The sequence below is a fragment of the Sorghum bicolor genome, chromosome 6 (assembly GCF_000003195.3).
Source record: "Sorghum bicolor cultivar BTx623 chromosome 6, Sorghum_bicolor_NCBIv3, whole genome shotgun sequence".
In the NCBI taxonomy this organism is placed as follows: Eukaryota; Viridiplantae; Streptophyta; class Magnoliopsida; order Poales; family Poaceae; genus Sorghum; species Sorghum bicolor.
This window is the reverse complement of record NC_012875.2, coordinates 45,927,856-45,950,674: the sequence shown is the minus strand read 5'-3', so window position 1 is coordinate 45,950,674 and position 22,819 is coordinate 45,927,856. Positions and strand designations below refer to the sequence as shown.

Below are 22,819 nucleotides of genomic sequence, written 5' to 3'. Positions count from 1 at the left end.
AACACTATTGCAAACTTTGCGCTTGCTCCCGTGCATTACCCGTGATTGCTCCCATGTGAGCCCGCGCTTCTTCTCGCCCACGCGTGCGAGCATGTGTCGCTCGATTCGCCGCCCGCACTTGCTTCTGTATGCGCGTGTGCAAGCTTGTGTTGCCAGTTTTTTTGACAAGCGAAATAAAATACCGAACGAACACGAACAAAATATGAAAAAAAAAAAAAGATTATTGCGGTGATGGATATTGTGAAAGGTCAAAAAAATATATTTTTGATAGATTTTTTGCCTCTCTTTTTTATCATGGTAAGAAGTATAGATATAGAAGTTGGGTACAGAGGTATAGATTTGACTGGAGACAAACTATTTTAGATTAATTGGTTAGAGCATCGGCTGATCTATATTGATTATTAGAGATTAAAATATCTATTTTTATTTATTTTTTCTGTTTATAAGAAAAACAAAAGAAAGAAAGAAACAATAAGTCAAGGAACTGAATGTTAGGAAAGCAAAAATGGAAAAAAGCAACAAAAAACAGCAAAGGAGACGGACGTGAACGCTTTTTACAGAAAAAAGGAAACAACAGACACGGGAACTCAATCGACGCTTTCCACAAAAATGAAATGGACACTTGGGCTGGACGAAAATATTAGATCCAATGCTGTTGCTGCCACCAGCAGGATCTCATGCATGGCCATGGCATCCGCCTGACGTGCCCTCCGTGTGGCTGTGACTGCTGTCACCGCAAGCCGCGCTGCCGACGCCGCACGTGGCCTAGAGCGAGATCTCGGATGGAGAGCCGCGGGGGTGTCCTTCGGAGGAAGCGCTGTCTCGGATGGCACGGTGGTGCCCTCCGGAGGAAGCGCCATGGACAGCATCCACAAGGAGAGCTGCGGGGGTGCCCTCTAGAGGAAGCGTTGCTCCGAGGCGGCGCCACATGCGCAACCGCAACCACCGGCCCTTGAGAAGATGGTTGGTTCAGCCTCGGTATTGGTCTTTTCCCTTCTTGTTCTCCTTTTCGTTCTACAGTAGATTTGTTTGTTCCATTCTGTTTGGTTTTATGATTTTTGTTTTCCTTTTCAGTTACAGCAGATTTGTTCGTTCGGTTCTGTTTGGTTTCCTGATTCAGGTTCTGCAACATGCAATTTGAGGTGGCCAGGGAGTTCTGGACGCAATTTGAGGCGGCTACGGAGTTCTGGACGCAATTTTGGAAGTTGCTGTCGATACGTGTGGGAGGCCAGACGAAAAAAAATACCAGACCAAAAAATTGGCTGAAATTTTACCTCTTTAGTATTAGGTAGGTATAGATATAAAGTCAAAATGCAAAACCCTTCGAGATGCTCATTATTATACATCTGTCTAGCTATTTTATGAACTTTTGAGATATTATATATAAGTTTTTAATGCATCGAATATTATTTACATTGATGTATATTGCTGAGACTATAAATATAGAGAGAAATATATATAAACATTTCAAAAATAAATTGAACTGTAGACCTCTATATTAGTTCTCGACCTAGGTTTAGAAAAACTCAGGACCGACGCTGCCCACCGGAGCCAAAGCAGGCGCCGGCAAAGATGGGGGTCGAAGGAGATCGACACCGGGATCAAACTGCATCCCGGCCTTTTATGTGCTCACCTATATAGTAGAGGAAGAGTCGAGAGAGAACTCGACTTTGCATGTGGAGGCTGGCCTTCCATCAGAACTCAACGTATGGCTCAGTAGTCCCAGTCGGCCTAGCTTGCTCGTCCGCAGACCGCATCCAGTAGTGAAGAACCAGCGACTCATCGTCTTCCTCCTCCGCGCTTATCTCGTAATAACAGGCATCGACCATGGCAGATTTGCAGAGAGGTCTCGGCATCTCATCCAGAGATAGTCGTGGTCCTCGCTAGCGCTTGTGTTCAGTACGGAACTGAGCCCGATTCGCACGTATCGTAGAAAGTCTTGCCGGTTGCGGAGAACGAAGGACCGGTCCGTCTGTCCGTGTCCATGTCCATGTCCATGTCTGTGTCCGCCGCCGCAGGCATCTCGCAAACATATATATCGCAAACGTCTCTTTTCAGTTTTCTGACAAATCGAGAGCGAACCTTTAGGTTTAGGGGTTGCGGGGTGAGCGCGCGCGATCGTTGCGCGAGTTTGCGACGAGCGCGACGAGGGAGGCCGGCAACGTCGCGCCAAGGTGAAGAGAGATGGCGACGACCGTGGCTGCAGAGGAGAAGGTGCCAGAATCCGTCGTTACCAACCATGTGATGGCCCGACAGATCAGAGGCCTCTTCGTAAGTGTGCTGATCCCTCTATTATTTCGTGTTTTTTCCGTACACACACACATACTAAGCCATCGGTAGCTAACAATTCCTTAAGTTACACGTAAGTGTGCTGATCCCTCTATTATTTCGTTACACGTTGCAATTATGCATTTTTTTTTCCTGCACAAAAGCCTGACTTTCCTTATTTCATCTCTTGGGCCGGCCCCTCGCTGCTCATGTCTTGCAGGTGTGCTATTCCATATTACTGATCACCATGTACGCATACGTCGCGTCCATACATTTCAGCGTTGATGGACCTTTGTGGGAAGCTTTTGCCTGGACGGCTGGGGAGGCGCCTCTCTTTTTAATACATCTCTGCATGGTACCGTGGCTGATGAATGTCTTCATTAGAACCTATGCTCAGAGCCCTTCCAACAGCACGAGGAGTGATGATCTCTCTAGTAGCCTACTAGTAGGTCCTGAGAATGTGTAACCTAGATTAATTTATGAAGCTTGCAATATACGGATAAACTAAAGGACCATACTTGGTTGATGATGCAGCGCGCGTGGCTCCCCTAATATTTCTAGTTTTTGGGTTAGTGATCGATTACCCTTGATGAGAGAAGCAATTTTGTACTTATACATATACTAGCAAATATGTTTGTGCGTTGCTACCGAAGAAAAACTTTAATTTTCATTCTTCTTGTGTTGGCATTGTTAAATATCAAAATCTATACTTTAATATCTGATTAAAGTCAACAAAGAGTTAATTATCGACATGTCAAGAATTAGTATGCCACTGATGATTATGATAGAAGACATCTCTTGATTTTTCATATTTTTTAGATTAAGAAATAAAACATTCCGGCCTTCACAATCACAAGTGGTTGCTTAGAGCCAAACAATACAAGAACACGACATAGTCCAAAATCCGCTAAGCCAGCTAAACCTGGACCCTTACAAGAGTAGAGCACGACTAATTTCATGAACATTGGCAACCAAAACCTGTTTACTGGGATTACTTGGTTGATAAAGATTACCCTTATCAGAGATTACAGAGATACATTTATTTAGATGGTATTACACAACAATCTGCTCAAGATTTTAGTTCATGTTTTAATTAGTTAAACCATTGGCTAATTTAGGTTTTAGCAAGAACATGTTTATAATCAAAATTACCCTAACAACTTGGCAGTAAAGATCTTTATTTCTTAGAGAAAATCCAATGGTTCAAACGCCAATAATATGATTACGTGGCAGACCTACCGCTCCACAGATGCACGGCAGGGTCTGCTGTGTTGACGTGCGGCCGCGGACTTAAAAAACACTTGAGTGGATATTAATAGGAGACTATCAAAAAAAATCCGAAACAAAAAGGAGGTCGGATGGAAGCCGCAAAAGATTCTGAACTGCTAAGGCAAGTCTCAATGCGCGTTTCATGAAAGTGTCATGCACATTAAATAAGGTGCCACATAAGCAAAATTGCTGACTTGGCAGGGTCATTAAATGAAGGAGTTTTATCAGATGAGAGAGGAGTTTCATCCCCATGAAACTCTTATGGCTCGGTTACCTAGTTTATAGTTTTGGTAACTGTGTCATAAAACTATGCATTGAGACTGGCCTAACGGACACAAACCAAGGAAAATTATTAAAGATTAGATTCAAACTGAACCGGACTTTGAAAAGAGGGTTATCTGACAAAAAAAACAGAATACCCCGTAGAGATTGGAGTTGGACAGAAAAAATTATGGTACAAATTTTACCTCTTTGTATAGAAATTATTATTATTATTATTATTATTATTATTATTATTATTATTATTATTATTATTAGATATAAATATAGATATAGATATAGATATAGATATAGACATAAATATACATTTAGATTTGGTATTTAAGAAGCGTGACGCAGGCTGCATTGGCAACTGAACTGACCTGCATGTGCTCTTCATTAGCGATGGAACGGGGTAGATTCTCTGTGAACCCAAACTCAAAACGCGCAATTGGTGGATCCCCAAACTCGATTGGTTCCCCGATATTAAAACCCATCACAACATGGCAATAAAAAACAATTAAAGAATTTCTAGCTACACATACAAGATGAGCGGATGTATGTATATAGTAAACAGTGCAGGCGCACCCACATAAAAACAGGAAAACAATGATTATGGCTAAATTTTTACCATATTTGCACTCTCAAAATAAAAGTCTACGCACCCACAAGGCAAACGCACTCTCCTTGAATTTTCTCTAGCTCCGCCTGCAAGACATATATTACACATTCACATCTGTATAAACAAGAGGTATAAACAACACACAATTTCTTGACTCGACTTAGAACAAACTTATTAACAGTTAGCATAAATAATTTATTAATAAAATGCATGAGTTCTATTCATATTTGATCTATTTCAGACCTCTATTGGGCATCCATGGGTGAAAATCAAAACCCCAAATCAAACCTAATAAGTTTAGGGTCCCTGGACCAAAACAATGGCGAGGGCAAGGGTGGAGGAAGGAATCAGACCCAAACCCAAAATTGTTGAACCCGAGATCCGCGAAGCTTTGACCCAAAATTGCCCATTGCCATCCCTACCATTCATGGGACACTTCTAGGGCACCTTCGCCCATCCTAGGAAGTAGGAACTCACGTGACCACCACAACTTCAAGCAAAATCCCAACGAAACTCTCTAATAGTACATCCAATGTTTCTTCCAAAAGCGTAACAAATTCCCTAATGTCACCAACATCGACGTGATCTATGCCTTTACCTACAACACTACATGGTACGTGAATAATCTTTTCCAGAAAGATATTAGCTACAGATATTCATGATGTTTTCCTCTCTTTTTTTGTTTTTTGGGCCTAGATGCCTTGTACTTTTTCCTCCTCCTTTCTCTGTATTTTTCCCTTCTGTACATTCTTTTATTCTTTATTAATGAAAAGCAAAAATATAGGTAGGGGACTCCGCTGCTGACCTTTTCAAAAAATTGCACTTAGCCAGGCGAGATTCCTAGGTGTTGCCGCATAGGCGGTAGAGGTGGAAATAAATCGGTACAACTAGATTTCAGATATTAATTTTTTGCCAGATATGAATAAAAAGTTGAATATTCTCAAATACAAATGAAAAAATAAGTTAGATTCGAATTCACACCATATATCTACTCAATTTAGTTAATATTAAGTATATTTCATTTTATCATTATTTTTTGGAAGAACAATATTATTGTACAAGCAGAGATTAAAATAAGAGTATATAACACCAAGAGTATATAACACCTGTAGTACTTGTATTCATCAACTAAATATTTTAATTGCTAAATTTGTTAGAAAATAAAACATATAAATAAATATTTGAAGCATATATAAAAACATCTATAAAGAAATTAATAAATGAAAATATGTAAAAATATTTTTAGCAGCAACAAAATAAATAATGCATTGAAATATAATTTATAACAACAAATATATAAGATTCAAACTAAATCAAGACAATATTTGATTAAATTTAATATCCATTGTTGAATATTACTAAACTTTATATCATTTGTCATAGAGATAAGTTGTAAATAGTTTCATCATGTGTATAATCCCCTCGGATATTCTATGGTGTTTTCAAATAAGAAATGGTATGAAAAAAAATTCAAACTCCTCCCTTGAGTTTAGCCTATGTCTAGATAACTTCTTAAACTAACATTTGATTTAATTCACTTCCTCTAGCTACTTCAGTTGATCCAATGTACATTTTAAAAAGATTTTTCTCTTTTTTGGTTATCTGTGTACATATTTTTTTAGTTTCAAAAAATTTGTCCCTAGCTGGCTCGGCACGTGTCAGCCTGGTTGGATCGAGGATAAAATGTCACCTATGGCAGACTTTGTACTCTTAATTTATGTGACCGAGCAATTATATAGAAAATGACATCCTAATTAATTTTTTAAAGATTTTTTTGTTAACAGTTAATCATAACCCATGACATCCTAAAAATGAAATTAAAGATGAGGGTGGAATTCTGAACCGCAAAAGCGAGACCGTGACTGGAATTGAAATGCAAAATCACCTTGCACATGGGGGCGCTCAATAGGCCCAGTTCGTATAGGATTTAGAAGTCGTTTTAGATAGTGATATAGTCTTCAAAACATAACTTTGACAAATTATTTTTTAAAAAAACATACTTAGGAAAAAATAATATATATATATATATATATATATATATATATATATATATATATATATATATATATATATATATACTTTTATGAAAGTATTTTTCAAAACAAATCTATTTATATAATTTTCACATTTATAAACTCAATAATTTTAAAATTATCGATAATTTATATTGTTAATGTGTGACTCAAACTGTGTTGCCACCGTGACACCCCTTGTCTCAAGCTATCCGCGCCGGCACGACCAAAGGGACTGGACTATGGGGTGCAAATACTTTTTCTGGGTGGTTACTATCAAAATATTTATTAATAAAAAAATAAAATTAAAACAATCCCCGGATTCTCGGGGACCGCACACGCGCAGCTGCCGAACCACCCTCAGGTCGTTGGCGGCGCTTCCGGCTGCTTGTTGGCGAAGTCGTGTTCATTTCCATGGTCAGGAGGCGTCGCCACTGTGGTTCAGGCCGGAGCTAAACCCATGGGAGGTTGGGGTGCCGACGACGTCGGCCATGCCCGGAAACAAGTATGTGGGCTCGGAACAAGCAACTAGTCTGTGCCCTCGTCCCTGCACTTGCAGGGTCGCGTGCATATCGGTGACTTGGGCCTTTGGGACACGATCGAGAAGCCAACAACGGGTGGTTGGTCGTGAGCTAGAGCCGCGTGTAGTCGGACGAGCCGGCCGTGCATACACGATCGAGGTGCTAGGTGCTGCTGCGGTCATTTTCGGGGGCGGCACGCGTCGTGCTCGTGCATCGAAGGCATCGGGGCTCTGGGACCTGCTATAGCACCTCGTGTCTCAAGCAAACCCGGACACGTGTTCTCCTTTGACGTCAGCCGTCGCCTCCCCGGCCGGTATCCATGGCCGCTGCCCGCTGCAGCGACCAGCGTCGATCTCCTTGCCTGCCCATCCTCGATCTTTGCCGTCAAAGACCGCGCGGGCGGCTTCGCGGTGAGGTCGTCGAGATCCGCCGGCCTTGTCCGTTCTCCCTCACCCTCTCGATCGCATCCGTTTCTCAACGGTGAAGACCCTCTGCGCAGACAGCCGCCGTCAGAAACGAACACGTTCCCGCCCGCCCTTCTTCCTGCAGCAAATCCGCAGTGCACGACATCTTGCATTCTAGGGGTCGCAGCAGAGGTAGAGGTTCGGTTCCTCACGACGAGGATATATGGAGATGGACCCGGACGCTGACGGCTCGGCGCCCGGCCGGGATCAGCTCCATCTCCGACCATCCATGTGGTCCTCGCTAGTCGCTACGGTAAACCCCTTCACACTCCGGTCGCACGCCGTCGTGGCTTGCTTGTGCTCGAATCTGCAACTCTGCTCGCTGCTCCGAGTCGCGGGTATCCTAGTCGTACCAAGTCCTGCGGTTGCGGAAAACGACCGGGCTCTCCCGAGTCCCGGCTGTCCGTGTCCGTCCTGTTTCCGCCGCCGCAGGCTTATATATGGGACGAATCTTTTCAACCTAGTTATTCTATGATTAGACAATATTTATCAAATACAAACGAAAGTGCTACGGTGTCAATTTCCTAAAAATTTTTGGAACTAAACAAGGCCTTAGTGGCCTCCGAAACAAAGGACATGTTTGGTTCCCCTTGCTAAATTTTAGCTAGCTAAAATTATTTTTTGCTACTCTTGGGTGACTAATGGGACTAAACTATTTTAGCTTATTTTAGTCAATATATTTGGAACTTTAGCTACTAAGGTCTTGTTTAGTTCGCAAAAACTTTTGGTTTGGGTACTGTAGCATTTTCGTTTTTATTTGACAAACATTGTCCAATCATAGAGTAACTGGACTCAAAAGATTCATCTCGCGGTTTACAGGCAAACTGTGTAATTAGTTTTTATTTTTATTTATATTTAATGCTCCATGCATGTGCCGCAAGATTCGATTTGACGCGGAATCTTGAAAATTTTTGGGTTTTTTGGTGAACTGAACAAGGCCTAAAGTGACTAAAGTTTTAGCTAGCTAAAATTTAGCAAGGGGAACCAAACAGGGCCAAAACACAACTATTTGTGGCCATGGCCTCAGAAACAAACACAACTAGCGGTTATAAGTTTGAACCATTGTTGTGAAGCCTGACGCGTAACCAGCTGCCACATGAATAGAGCGAACAGAGCACAACGTTTCTCATCAAAATGGTTCTAGATTCTGATATAGATATGATATATTCTGAAGCAGGAGCATAACTAACGCCCCTCTTCTTTTTTGGACTGAAGATGATGAGGCCACCAAGGGCAGAGCACACTCCACATCCTAGTTCTCGCTTTAGACAACAAAAAGCATAGCCACAAAAAGAGACAGTCATCAAGCAAACAGCCGCACAAGAAAAGCGCCAGTGTATGGTGCAAGGCTAGGAGCACAAGTTGCACAACATTGTTTATTAAACAGTAGACTATATACAGATCACTTCCGCAAAGATTGACAGATTGTTGCTGAAAGAAACATACATCCCACCTGACCACCTACACCCTCAGGTTTGTCGCTGCTAAGGGTAACAATTACCGAACAACAATCGATGCATACAAATGCCCGAACCTCAATACCAGGGCAGGGCATCTTAATGGCACTATATACATTCATTACATACATAGTCCTAATTACTAGCTAAGTAGTCGAAGAAGAGGCAAGGCACCGTCCGTCCATCTTGCAGCTGACCGGTTCTTTCTTCAAACCAGGGACCTGCTAAATAAGCCATGGATACTCCTACCAAACGTCACAGACAAATGGGAAATGGCACGCAGATGCCAGAGTGCCTCTCTTCCAGGAGGCTCGTGCTGGCATGGCAGTCCAAAGGCCTCCAAAACTCGAGGCAATTGAATGCCAACCACAACTTCAGCCCACGGAGCAATGATGGGCCTTCCCCCCACACCCCCACATAATCAATGGTGGAAACAACAAAATTAGAGGGACGTTAGCACTCTGCAGTCTTTGTTGATAGTCATTCAGACAGTGAGTTTACAGCACTCAGCTTGCTGCTGTCACTGCTAACAGGTAACTTTGACTTGGATGTCAGTTTCTTCGCCTCCTCATATGTGTAAATGTAAATCCTTTTCACCATTCTGCAAAACTCACTGAAGGAAGATGCATTGCACAGAGATTAGGACTTTAATAATGAAAAAAAAATAAAGTACTCGTTCATACAGAGATGAAGGGTGGGTTCTTACTCCCAAGGATCATCCCCAACAAGCATCATGTCATCCTCATCATCAGTGAAAATGACCCGCCATTTCTTGAGTGTGCAACCTAGCTCCCCGTGGATGTCAAACATCTCCTCCAACTTCTGGCAAAGATCACTGTAGCCACTAAGCTTTGTCAGGTCTACAGCCCTTCCAACTGCCATTCCTTGCATAATTACCTGTTTGCACAACATTAATCAGTTACCCAGTGAACCACAAGCAAGAACAGAACACAATGAGAAAAAACTAATGTCATATGAAATCACCTTGGTGCAGCTCCTCACTTGCCGGCTTTGGGATTCAAGAGGTGAACGCTCACTGCTAGCTGCTGGGGCATCAGAATTGTTGACATCAGATCCCTGTGAGAGCTTATCCGAGTTCAACTCTACAGAGGCAGCAGTCTGCTCATAACCAACACCTGGAGCAGTAACCACAGGTAATACTTCTTCCTCAGCTGAGCATATATCAATTCCAAACAATCTGCAACCACCAGAACTTGGCTCTTGCTTCTTTTCAACTATGACTGTGTTGGTGCTAGCAGCGCAGGAGTCAGCTCTTGTATCCCTTGCTGACCAGTAGAACTGTGTGGTTAGCATGGATGGCTCATTCTTTGAATTGAAACTGACGTTTGATGAAGATGAGAAGGTTGATGTGGGAATTGAAGGAAATAACTCTCGAGCCCGTTGAGGTTCCGAAAATGAGAGTGTACGGGATGATTCTGTTGGGGATTTCCAGAGTCCTAACATGAATGCCACAAGAACTCAGATACAGTAGGAGAGCACATCATATCCATATCCAAGAATGCTTATGGTACCCATGAACTGAGCATTCTAGAAGCTGAACCATATTTCATAACAAGTATTAAGGGACTCCTTACCAAAACCTGAAGGCAGTTCTGAAACCATACAAGGTGAAGCTGGGGGTCGTGGACGCTTAGGCCTTGGTGGAGGTTGAGGGGATTGTGGATTAGCAGCATCCAGGGGCTCCACTTCCCATGGTGAGATTCTATCTGGACGAAGAATGGATGAAGGTTCGTCCCATTGAACCTGGTAAAAATTACAGTTTAGATTAACACTTAGAAGATAAAGAAAATAAATATAATGAATCACTCTGCACAATTTGCAGATAGCACACTACTAATTTAACAGAGATAAAAATCGTCATTACCTTTAGAGATCTCCAGTCAGAATCTGCCCACAGAGATTTTGACATTGCCGGCAAACTGCCAATGCCAATAATTGTTCCACTGAACCTGTAATCAAAGACAGAAATGTTAATTTTGCTCGCAGCATAAATAAAATGTTTAAATGAAAGCAAGTCCAAACCATACCTTCTTTCAGGAGCCTCATCACCTTCAAATCTCATCTTAAACCTCATTCCAACAGATATTTTCTGCTTCTTAGCTTCAAGGTACTTGTTAACACTCACAATAAAATCAGATCGGCTAGTTCTGGGAACACATAAAAGGAGCATAAAGTTTAGCAGGCAAGATTATGAAGGAAACAAAGCATGCACACATTAATGCTAACTAGGACAACCATAGTAGGTAACTTTGGTGCAACGAAAAGGGCAAGGGATAAGACATCACTCAATGGATGGAGTAGCTACAAACAAAAAGCCCATTTACAAATTACAACTGAAGCAGAGTACAGAACTGACTTAATAGGAGGTAATACCTCAAATAAATCTGAGCCGTTGATTTTTGAGAATATTTGAATTAATTTATTGATTAAGTGACCTAGAAAAAAGGAAAAATATATTCTCAAATCCCTCTCATCACGGCATGCAAAAGCGCAGACGTGCATGTCCCAGCCTCTTTATTCATGCTAGCAGCAATATTCTTTCTTTTCCATGTTTACAATCGATTATGGCTAATGACGATATCCTTCCTTTTTATGAGTTTTTATTTATCTATGTGTGTTATATATTTATATTTCAAATCCCTATATGTGCATAATTATTTTTCCTAATAGCATGTTAATATACGCAACTCAGTTATCATTTTTTGTGAAAAAGGACAAATTATGTTTATAAAAAATATGTTACATTAGTTAATTAAAAAAAATTAGACCTACCTTGTCTTATTTAAAATGTAAAACGCATAAATACAAAGATCTTTGTATTAGTTCTAAAAACAATCATCACGTATAAAGCACGTCACTTCGTGTGTGTGTGTGCAGGATGCATGTGTAGCATTGTCCACATTATATAAAAACTCTAGATCTCATCATGTATAGGAAAGTTAGATTATGCATGCATATTAGATCTAATAGGAAGATATTTTCTATATGTGTCCTATTACTTCATAGGAGGTAATATGTGATAATTAACATCTAGATCAACGGTCCACAGTTATTTGAGTGTACCGTAGCAAAGCCCAATTAGTAAATAGAAAGTACAGTCAAATACACAGGACAGTTGAACATCCATTAATAAGAAGTGTACTGCAGTCAAATGTATAGATAAAAGCAAACAAAAAATATCAAACCTTGGTTTGTAGAAAACGGAAAAGAGGGTTCCAGTGGAGATGGCATGGGAGGCTGTGGCCAAGACTCCAAGATGCATGCTGTGGCTTGATATGACAGATGACGGCATGCTATTTACTTGTCTCATGAGCCTCCTTACACCAACCCGTAGCTCACCATTTTCACCTCTGCCAGTCAGTAAAAAGTAATACATAATGAGTACAGAAATATACAAGTTCATCCCTCTTGGAATCCGGGATCCTGCGTAGGTTGTAGCCGAAGGAGGTGGGAGGCCAGTGCTTCAGTTCCCGGCTGAAGTGAGAAGCCAGTGCTGAGGGAGCGTATTCAATCTCCAGCTCGTCTGGTGGCCAGGACCAGGCCCAGGTGCGTGCACCTCTCAGCCACTGCATACTGTGCCTGAACTAATTGACTGAGATCCTATAGTCCTCAGCCACTACATGCCGGTGACCAGGGCCAAGTCCAGGCGCCTCTCAGCCATGCATGCTGGTGACCAGGACCAGGTCCAGGTGCCACTGAGCCACTAGTATACTATGCCTACCATAACACCTCTCCCTCCCTCGACAAAAAGCTGAAATGTCGGGAACCTGTGACCTGTCGCAAAAAGGTGTCAACAGGCTCCCATCCTAAGAGTCCTCATTGTTGTAGTCGGTCACCTCCAAGTACAAGAGGCGCTAAGTTCGCCGAGCTCGGCTAGTGATAGACAACAGAATGGGCGCATTGGAGCCAGGGGAGGAGCAGGCAGCACGAGTGGCTGAGGCACCGCCGGCTGCGTGGCGACTGGTGGTGCAGCAAGCGGCCAGCGCGGCCACAAGTGAAGGCGCTTCTTCTACTTCAAGGCGAATGACTACAACAACGACAGCTCTCAGGATGAGGGTGCTCCGGACTCCCTGAGGCAGAGGCTACATGGGAGCCTGTCGACACCTTCCGCGACACGTTCCTGGCATTTCAGCTCAAGGTTGAGCTGTTTGTCGAGGGAGGGAGAGATGTTATGGTAGGCATAGTATACATTTCAGCTGGAGGACGAGTTGTTTGTCGAGGGAGAGATGTTATGGCAGGCATGGTATACATTTCAGCTCGAGGACGAGCGGATGAGCTTTTTGTCGAGGGGGACAACTGTTTGTCGAGGAAGGGAGGGACATTATTGTAGTCGTAGTATACCAGTGGCTCAGAGGCGCCTGGACCTGGTCCTGGTAACCAGCATGAATGGCTGAGAGGCACCTGGACCTGGTCCTGGTAACCAGCATGAATGGCTGAGAGACGCCTGGACTTGGCCCTGGTCACCAGCATGCAGTGGCTGGGGACTATAGGATCTCAGTCAATTCAGGTGCAGCATGCATTGGCTGATAGGGGCACACACCTGGGCCTGGGGCCTGGGCCTGGCCACCAGACTCCCTAGACAATAGGCTCTCAGTCAAGTTGGATTAGTTCAAGTGTTCGATAGGATTTGGCTATAATGCCTAGACTCTATTGTTAATAAAGACGAGCTGGAGACTGAATAATCTCTCCAGCTCCCTCCCTGTCACCCCTGCCTTTTCCACATGTACACACAGAGACAGCACGGCATCTCAGCCTCGCCGCCGCCAGGAACCGAAGCCCTGGCCTCCCACCTCCTTTGGCTACAATCTACGCAGGATCCCGGATTCCAACAATCCCCAATTAAACCAAACCTGATTGACAGGTGCAAAATGCACCAATCCTCTCCAGTTATGATGCTCCGGGAGTCAGGGTATTATACCTCATGAAGATAAATGCATCCCCCGCAACCAATCTCTTTGAGCTAACAAAGACACTCCAGCCAGTTGTAAGGAGATGCCTCTTGGGTTGCCCTGAAAGAAACATGCGAAGGCAGGGATGAGACTAAAAATGGAAATGGAACTACAGAATATTTCTCTCTGTTTACGCAATGCTAGAGCAGATTACATCAAAATTAAGAGATATAAATACAATTTTTTCAATATAGGCATTTTCAAGCATAGTGAAGAGTGCAAATCACCTCGAAAAATGTGTCGAAAATGCCATTCAGTGCCATGGAGATCTTTGGCAACCAGTTCTTGGCAAGGTGGATTTAGAGACATGTCCTACAAAAGGATACACTCAGTAATATATCTGCTAGTCAAGAAATCTCTTTGAGTCATACAATGGCTTTGATGCTAACCAGCTGAGGAAGACATTCTTCAGCATGCCTCCGAAGAACAGAAAAACCGCCGTGAGTGCTCGTATCTGAAGCTGTCAGTGTCTTGCAGAAGGAATGGGCAGTGCATTTTTCAGGTTCTTGTGGTTCAGGGTCCAGGCTGGTGAGTTCGTTTTGCTGATCAAGCATATTTAGGAAAATAATAAATCAATGTATGTACACGTAATTATGTAAAAAGGCAATAAGTAGTACAGTACCAAACTAAAAACAGAAATGAAAGAATATTCTCAAGAGTAAAATTATGCAGACTTACATCAGCTTCTGGTTGCAACATAATTTGAGCATAAACTTCATCTGAATCAGCTTCGGCCTGAATTGCAGAGTTCAAAAGATTGAGCACAATTATAAGATTTCTCAGTTCAGTACCTAGAATAACCAATCCGCCAAAACAAACATGCAAGGAGGTTGCACCAGACAGATTATAAAAAACACACTGACCCGTAGTTCCACGTTGACTACACTGCATAGGATCTTGGGTGGTAGATTGAACATCGGTAAGTACTGATCAAGCTGCTGGTGTGTAGACGCCTCAAGCTATAAAAGAAATCATGAACAATTTGAGGAAAAGAAACCCCAAATGCATGTGCACACGGAGGGCACCACAAAATACAAGATTGATCAAACCAGTGAATACCTGCTCCATATGGCCCTGGGGGAAGTAATAGACGCGCTCGCCTTGTCTAGGTACTGTGACCAACGGGCCGGCACACGCATGCCACAGCTCTCGGTACAGGGCGTCACTAGGCATTCCTCCTGAATAGAAGCAATTAATTAGCATCAATGGGTCATCCGAGCAAATACAGAACATATAGAAATAGTTGTTTTGCTGTCTATTATAGTTCGATTTTATAACTACTAATCATGAGCTATCTGAACCATTAGGAAGAATACCAAAAGTTGCAGACTGAACAGGAGCACATGGATCCACCACATCAAAACATCCATTCTAGAGGCAACAATACTGGTGCTAAACTAGCCACATATATAGCAGACAATAAAAATCGAAGTGACAGATCTAGATTTGTAATAGGTCCCTGATCCAAACTTTTCCCCATTTGAGAACTGGTGACATGCATGCCTCTGTACAAGGAGAAAAACGTGGTCAAAATATGAAACTACTCTGTCGACACTTAACAGAGAACAATCTAAACGAATCATCGAGAGTTGGCAAGCCAATTATCAAGGAAAATTGCTAGTTTCCCTAAATTTTTCGTTTACTGACACCAATTGAAACTATGAGAATTCTGCGACGTTTTCCACACAAATTAGTCAACTATTGAAGTCCACCCAACGAACTCGACCCTATCCAGACCCAAGTGCCTCAGTTTCGCACACCCCAATTTAGAAAAAAAAAACCGCAGCGAACTTCAAACAAGACATACGGAGTAGCTTACAAGGACAGGAGGACAATAGTAGGAACGAGAAATTCAGCTAGAGACAGGAATCCAAACCTGAGCCAGCAGCCGCTGCAGGGTTGGGCGCGTCCATCGCCGCGGCCATATCCTCCAAGCAAGACAGACGCCTCCAAAATGGCTAGCGAAACAAACAGCAGCAGGTGGGGGGGCAGTCCTCGTGATCCACTGGTGCAGGGTACTCGTACTACTATCCGCGCTGCGGGCGGCATAGCTCCATGGATCTGCCCCCGACGACGCCCGCGGCCACACGCACAACCAAGGCCCGCCCTCTGCACAGCTCACTGGACCCACCTGCGTGCTGAGCTCCGGGAGGCCGATGACTCGTCGGCGGAGCTCGCTGGCGCCGCAGGAGTAGTGGGATCCGGGTCGCCGCCGGGGAAGGGAAGGGGAGGCGGGGGTGAGCGTGTGTGGCGTGGAGGAGACGAGACGAGGCGAGGCGTTGAGGCGAGGGGGGAGGTCTGAGCGTGGGCAGGTGAGGTGGCCTCGGACTTGACTATACTCCTCTCCTCTGGCGGGCGCGGCCTCGACAGCGAGCGGCGGTCGCGGTCGCGGCGGCAAGGAGGAGGCAGAGGAGGCAGGCAGGCAGCAGCGGAGTCGAGGGTGAGGGCCTTGAGCGCCGAGAGAGACGGGGGTGGAAATGGATGGATCAGCAGTGGATGGGTGGACTGCCCTGCGCGCGGTGGGTGATGAGTGGGTGGGCAGGCGGGGGTGGCTACTCCTACTTGGGAACACAGGTAGGCGCTGCTCGGTTCTTTCCGTAGAAGTAAAAGCTTTCACGGGCGAGTCGCTGCCTGCTACGGATGGCCGGACCCTGGCCACCCAGACCGATGCACGCACTGCCGTACGGTACGCGCGCTGCTGCACTGCACCCCGGTGGTGGTGCCCCCACGGCGCGAGCGCGAATCTTTCCTGCCCGGCCAGCGCTGTGGGACTGGTACGTACCCGTACGGGCGAGCGTGGCGTGCCCCCCCGGGGCCGTGGCCCGTCTCGTGCTGTCACCTCCCTGCGTCCGACGCCGAGCCGATCCGGCCTGTCTTTTACGTGTCGCGTCGGGATCCCCGGCGCTTGCCGCCCCACGGCGCCACGGCCTGAGCCACGAGGGGCATCGGAGTCACATGGGCGATCGGCCGCGTTCTGGACCGGGGGCCCTGGGAGGCTGGGACTACTCCTCGACTGCTACAGTGTGCTCCTACTCCTGCGGGACTACTCATCGGAGTACGACGAGCCGTGTACTACTCCCCAGTAGCCGCGGGTAACAGTGACGGCGCAGCATGCGTGGCCGGGTGGCCCCTGCGCTCGACGACGCGTACCTGGGCCGGCAGGCGTCGTCCGCTGCCGGCAGAGGCTCAGATGACCGGCGACCCGCGCTCGCTGGCAGGTAGGCCCCCGCGACGAGGCTTGATGCCTAGGCTGTCTAGCTGACTACAGTAGGGGGCGCGTCAGCGTGTTCCTCGCCGACCCGGCATGCAACCGCGTCCCCCACCAAGAAAAGAAAGCGTGCCCGCCTCTTTTCTCTCACGACTCCCGCCCGCCCACACAGCAACAACCTGCGAGCTAGAGCCAGCCAACCCCTCCCCCCCGTGTCGTGGGAACGGGCGCGCGTGCCATGCGCCCATGTGGTGGCATGTGGTGTGTGAACGCCTGAGCGGTGTGTGTGATTTTTAGTAATACTCCGTACTAGTACAGTCCAACGAAGCAGTCTGGTGCTCTTGTTTAGCTGTACTCCTACGTACCACTCGCATCGTATACTTTTGGCCTTAGCACTTTCATTTGTATTCTGTAATTATTGTCTAATTATAGACTAATTAAGTTTAAAAGATTCATCTTGTAAACTATAGATAAACTGTGTAATTAGTTATTTTTATTATCTATATTTAACGCTCTATGTATGTGCCGCAAGATTCAATGTGATTTCAATCTTGAAAAGTTTTTGGTTTTAGTGTAACTAAACAAGGCCGCTAAATAGCAAAAAAATTTCAAGATTTTTCGTTACATCGAATTTTTAGACACATACATAAAACATTAAATATAGATAAAAAATAACTAATTACACATTTTATCTGTAATTTGTGAGACGAATCTTTTGAGCCTAGTTAGTCTATAGTTAAATAATAATTGTCAAATATAAACGAAAATGCTACAGTAGTCAAACCTAAAAATTTTCACCAACAACTAAACAAGGCATTGTGCTTCAAAGTCTATTTTAGCGGTAAAAAAAAACAGGCATTGGTCGACTAGATAGAGAAAAATTGCTAGCAAGGGACAAAGTCTCCCCCCATCGAAATTTCGTTCGTCCACAGTCTCCCAAACGTACATGGTACGTATACCAAATACTACGTACTGTACAGTGTACAGAGTTTTGTTTTCTCATCGACATGAATCCACCAAGACGGTCTCTAGCAGCAATTAATGTTGTCGAGAATACGAGGCGGGTGACAGTGGACGGAAGAGAGGGAGTGGGGGGGAAAAAAGGAGTGACCACGACAGGGGATAGTGCCATAGTGGGCGCAGGGGGCGCGTCCCTGTCTACCCGATCCCACAACAGCGTCCTCGCGGTGCTTCGCGTGCGTTTCCGTTCCTTTCCGCCTGCCGATCGATTCCCGGGCAGAAAACGAGAGCGAGCGCGACGGCTTTGGCAGCGGTCGGTTTGCCGCCTCATCTGCTTCCTGATTAGTACAATAGTGAGGCAAAAGACTTTTATCAATTTTCGTCATGTGAGGCCTTGTTTACATACACCCAAAACTTTATAAGGTTCTCCATCATATCGAATCTTGCGGCACATGCATGTAACATTAAATGTAGATAAAAAAGATAACTGATTGTACAGTTTACTTGTAAATCACGAGACGAATCTTTTAAGTTTAATTGCTTTATGATTAGATAATGTTTGTCAAATAAAAACGAAAGTGCTACGTTGTCAAAATCTAAAAAAAATAGATCGGCCTGAGTTTATGTAACGGCCCATCTTGCATGGCGTCCCTGACGTGACGTCTGCTAGGACTAGGAGTACTACTGTAGGGGCTACCGACCGGTGCACGTTGATCGCGTGAAGAGATCCGACGGCCCGCCCACCTGCACTATGCAGTGCGGCATGCATGCATGCATATGGGTACGTAACTAGCTGGGTTAGAAAAATTACCGCGGTTATACTGGTAGTAAGTAGTAACCACACACACCTTTGCCAACAGTTGCCGTGACGGTTTGTTCCAACTGAGACTACACAACCAAAAGTGATCCCAACTCGTCAGAGAACGTGGATCCTGGTCACAGGTCAAGTGCAGGGAAGCTTTAGAGGCATTAGAATAACCCGCGCCAATTAGCTGGTAGTAGCTTTACCCCCGCTGCCGCCCCCGTGATTAGTTAATCCCATCATCTCCAACTAAACAAAGGCTGCGACAATAATCTACGCTCCATTATTGCAGCTAAACTATACTAGTACTCCGCGTTATATTAAACAATAATGGGTGCCATGGGTTCTCCGTCGCCGGCCGGATTGGTCGCCGGCGGGGAAGCTGAGGCCAGGAGGGAGCAGGCCGCAGGAAAAGGGGGCAGCGAGGAAACGGACGGGGACGTTGCGGCCTTGTTTAGTTCAAGGCAAAAATCAAAAAAAAAATCAAGATTATTCGTCACATTAAATTTTGCAGCATATGCATGAATCATTAAATATAAATGAAAACAAAAATATTACACGATTTGTCTGTAAATTACGAGACAACTTTTATAAACCTATTTACTCCATGATTTAATAATCTTTATCAAATAAAAACAAAAAAATTATAGTATCAAAATTCAAAAACTTTTTGAAGTCCTGCACCACCGACCCTCCAGCCAGCTTGCTTGCGGCTGCGGACTCGTTCGTCCCACTGGCAGGTAGGCTTACGCCACATGCTACGCTAAACGTAGCTGTTGCCTGGCTATCCGTCCATCCTTGGAACGGAAACTTTTATGCCGGCGTACGTGGACCCACCCCATGACAATCACCAAGGGCCAAGATCCTCGTCCCTGATTCCTTTGATTCTGCGTGACTAGTATAAGCGCAACTAGCTTGTTTTTTTATAGTATAGTTTACGTGTATAATAAGGTGGTGTTGGTACCAGTCACATGAAAGTATGAAATGCGATGGATTGAGGACAAAGCTACAGCCACCATTGCACCTTTCGTCTGTGGAGATGGAATAATTGTCCTAATATGCCCTGGCGAACTGCCAGGGAACACACAAACACGTACAAGTCGATAAACAGTTTGTGGCCTAAAAACACATATTGTTCGATCAATTTCCTTTTTACAGTTACAAAAAAGTTGAGATATGTGCTATACATATATACATACCAAATCCAGATTTTCTTATGATCTGCGTACGGAGTACACCTGAAGTGCTGCCTACTAAAAGCTCACTAAGAGGATGTTTGGTTGCAGGGACTAAAGTTTAATAGATACTATAGCATATTTGTAACTATAGTAATTAGTGTACAGTCATAGATTAATTAGACTTAAAAAATCATCTTGTAAATTATTTTGTAGTTGTGTTTTTAATTTCATATATAATCTATGTTTAATACTTTATGCATGTGTCTAAACATTCGATGAAATAGGAACAAAAGTTCATAAGAGGGAACCAAACATGGCCTAACGTCGGTACATCTGTTAGCCCAGTTAGGTAGGCTCGTACTTCTCTTGTTTTCCTATTCCTAGGACATCCTTAGCTATTGATCGAAGCAATTGAACAGATGCCTGGTAACAATGCTTTCTAAACAAATGCATGGGGAAAGCAATGGCCAAGATCCTCGCTTAACCATCTTTGATCCAAGCTTTGTTATGTAGTATAGTGACGGGTTCAGGGTAGCAGGGCAGTCACGCCCGCTCCAGCAGTGTCTGGCTCCACACATTTCATCGGTAGGATCATTTTCTTAGCTTAGAGAGGTACAGCTAGTTTAGACTAAGTTTATAAAAAAATACACAAACATTTATAACATCAAACACGATTTACTTTGATAGTACATTTATTTGACATTTAGATGTTATTATATATTACTTTTCTATAAACTTGATCAAAGTTAGACAAGTTTCATGGCTCATAAGAACAAAACTAAAACCACTTATATACAATTAGAAACGGGGAAAGTAAGGCATGCTATTGTTGAACGTCTCTTGTTAATAATGATTGATAAGGCCAGTTTTAATGAAGTTTCATTAGAGTTTCATGCATATTAAATATGTTGATATGACACTGTATTAATGAAGATAGAGATGACAAGAGTTTTATAGGATGTGTTGAAAACTGGGTCATGAAAGAATGGCATAAAAAAAGATACATATTACAGGTATATATGCAGATGCAACTGCAAGGAAACTAAACACAGATCAAAGAAGACAATTATCTAGTATCAATGTGCCATCCACCTACCAGGCTACCTCCCATGCATGTTTCCTAGAAAATATGAGGATTTTTCATAACTGTTGATCTGAAATGCACCTGAGATTATAAATAAAGGTGTGAATACACTAGCAGGTAGCACATTTCTAGGAAGATTGTCATAACTATTGTTTTAGGGGGGTGTTTGGTTTGGGGTGTTAAAATTTAACAGGTATTGTAACATTTTCGTTTTATTTGACAATTAGTGTCCATCCAATCATAGACTAATTAGACTCAAAAGATTCGTCTCACAAATTACTTTCTAGCTGTGGTTTTAGTTTCATAAATAGTCTATATTTAGTACTTGTTGCATGTATGTAAATATTCGATATGATAGACGATAAAGTTTAACACATGCAACTAAACAGGGTCTTAGACTAGCTAGTGAGGCACGCACATTCTTTTGCTCGCCCTTATTTCCTGATTCTCCAGTAGTCGCAGACAAAGGAATTGGATATATAGCCAGATGCTCATCGATCGGCACAATATCTTCTAAAGCAGCAAAAAAGCCAAGAGTAAATCGGAGATAGATGATGCTTAACCCTTTGTTAATATGTTATTGCAGGCAGAGCCAGATGCAATGCAGTCTACATGATCAAAGATTGCTGATATATCTATCGTCTATCTCTCTGGTCAACAATGCGTGATATCTCGACAAAGCTAAGAGAACAACTACTGGGGGCACTTTGGCACGTAATTAAAACAAGTGCGGATCGGAGCAAAGATGCGTGCTCCTCTTGTGCGCATGCAGCTTAAGCACCCAGAACCCGACGACCATAATTAAACTTGCTTTGCTCGTAAGCTAACACGGGAAAGGTATATTAGAAAAGATAGCGTACGTTGCTGAGGCCGCACTGCCAACAAGCCGCGTGGCCGCTTAATTGGTCGGGGATCTTTCTTCGTTTCAAATATGCAGTGGAGGATATATTCAGTGATCTGTAGCTGCTGCTGAAGTAGGACACCTCCAACTCATCTAAGCACGTCCAATGATCGACGACCAGACATACACAAAAGGATAAGTGTACGTTAATGTTAGTAAATGCATGCTCGTCTCTTAGGGGTATTTGTCACAGGTTCTTAAGAGGGGCTCTTTTAGTCAAAACCACTTTGACTCCTCTACTTTTTATTTAAAGATGGTTTTTCAAAAAAAAAACGTTTAGCAGAGCTCCTCTGGATGAGCCAAAGCCAGAGCGGGAGAGGAGCCCCACCAAACAGAACCTTTGCTTAAAACAAGGAGCTACAGTGAAAGGTTTGCATGCAAAATATAATCACTCGATCCGTGTGGACAGTATACATGTATAATAAGTACTATGAGCGGGCGTTGCAGACTTGCAGTGACGGTCTTGATGCTCCATCACACCGGGACCGACCTTCGGGAGGGGAGAGCAAGGCAATATGGAAAACGTGGGAAGGGCATTGTAGTAGGCTGTGTAGCCGGCGATCTGCCAGAGCTCGATCCCTTTTGCGCCGTGGATACGACGTCTTCTGCGCCGTTTGCCGGCGCCATGCGCCTATGGTGGCCGGCCGGGGGCTTTTGTGTTGCTTTGCTAGTTTGCTTGCTTATTGGGCTGCTTCGTCAGCTCCCACGGTGCCATCCTCGTCATCGCGGCATCCTCCGATTTCCGATGAGAAGAACCATGCATCTCTCCTTCAGTTCCATTGCCATCATCGTCATTATCATTGCCTCCGGATCCGAGTGATGGCCGGGTGGATTTTGTTCCTGTT

At 44.1% G+C, this 22,819-nt stretch overlaps 1 protein-coding gene and 1 long non-coding RNA gene across 2 annotated transcripts; one reads left to right on the top strand and one right to left on the bottom strand.

Moving 5' to 3' along the window:
- Window positions 556-1,399, top strand: LOC110436102. The gene is made up of 2 exons (XR_002453768.1): window positions 556-978; window positions 1,075-1,399. It is a non-coding gene; the product is annotated as an uncharacterized LOC110436102 (long non-coding RNA).
- On the bottom strand, window positions 8,752-16,417 carry LOC8080341 (auxin response factor 9). Its single transcript, XM_002446477.2, has 14 exons — window positions 15,718-16,417; window positions 14,901-15,019; window positions 14,705-14,800; window positions 14,520-14,576; window positions 14,231-14,383; window positions 14,069-14,153; window positions 13,811-13,901; window positions 12,078-12,242; window positions 10,920-11,039; window positions 10,757-10,841; window positions 10,467-10,635; window positions 9,856-10,328; window positions 9,578-9,768; window positions 8,752-9,484 (listed from the first exon to the last, which is right to left on the bottom strand). The coding sequence occupies exons 1-14, from the start codon at window positions 15,764-15,766 to the stop codon at window positions 9,352-9,354; spliced, it is 1,986 nt and encodes a 661-aa protein (XP_002446522.1). The 5' UTR covers window positions 15,767-16,417; the 3' UTR covers window positions 8,752-9,351.

Bases quoted from the DNA above. Each gene is read 5' to 3' on its own strand.
- LOC8080341 (XM_002446477.2), bottom strand. From the start codon at position 15,766: ATGGCCGCGGCGATGGACGCGCCCAACCCTGCAGCGGCTGCTGGCTCA. The intron at 14,801-14,900 runs GTATTCACTGGT...TTTCTTTTATAG, and splicing joins CCCAGGGCCATATGGAGCAG to CTTGAGGCGTCTACACACCA. The intron at 9,769-9,855 runs GTGATTTCATAT...TTGTGCAAACAG, and splicing joins AAGTGAGGAGCTGCACCAAG to GTAATTATGCAAGGAATGGC.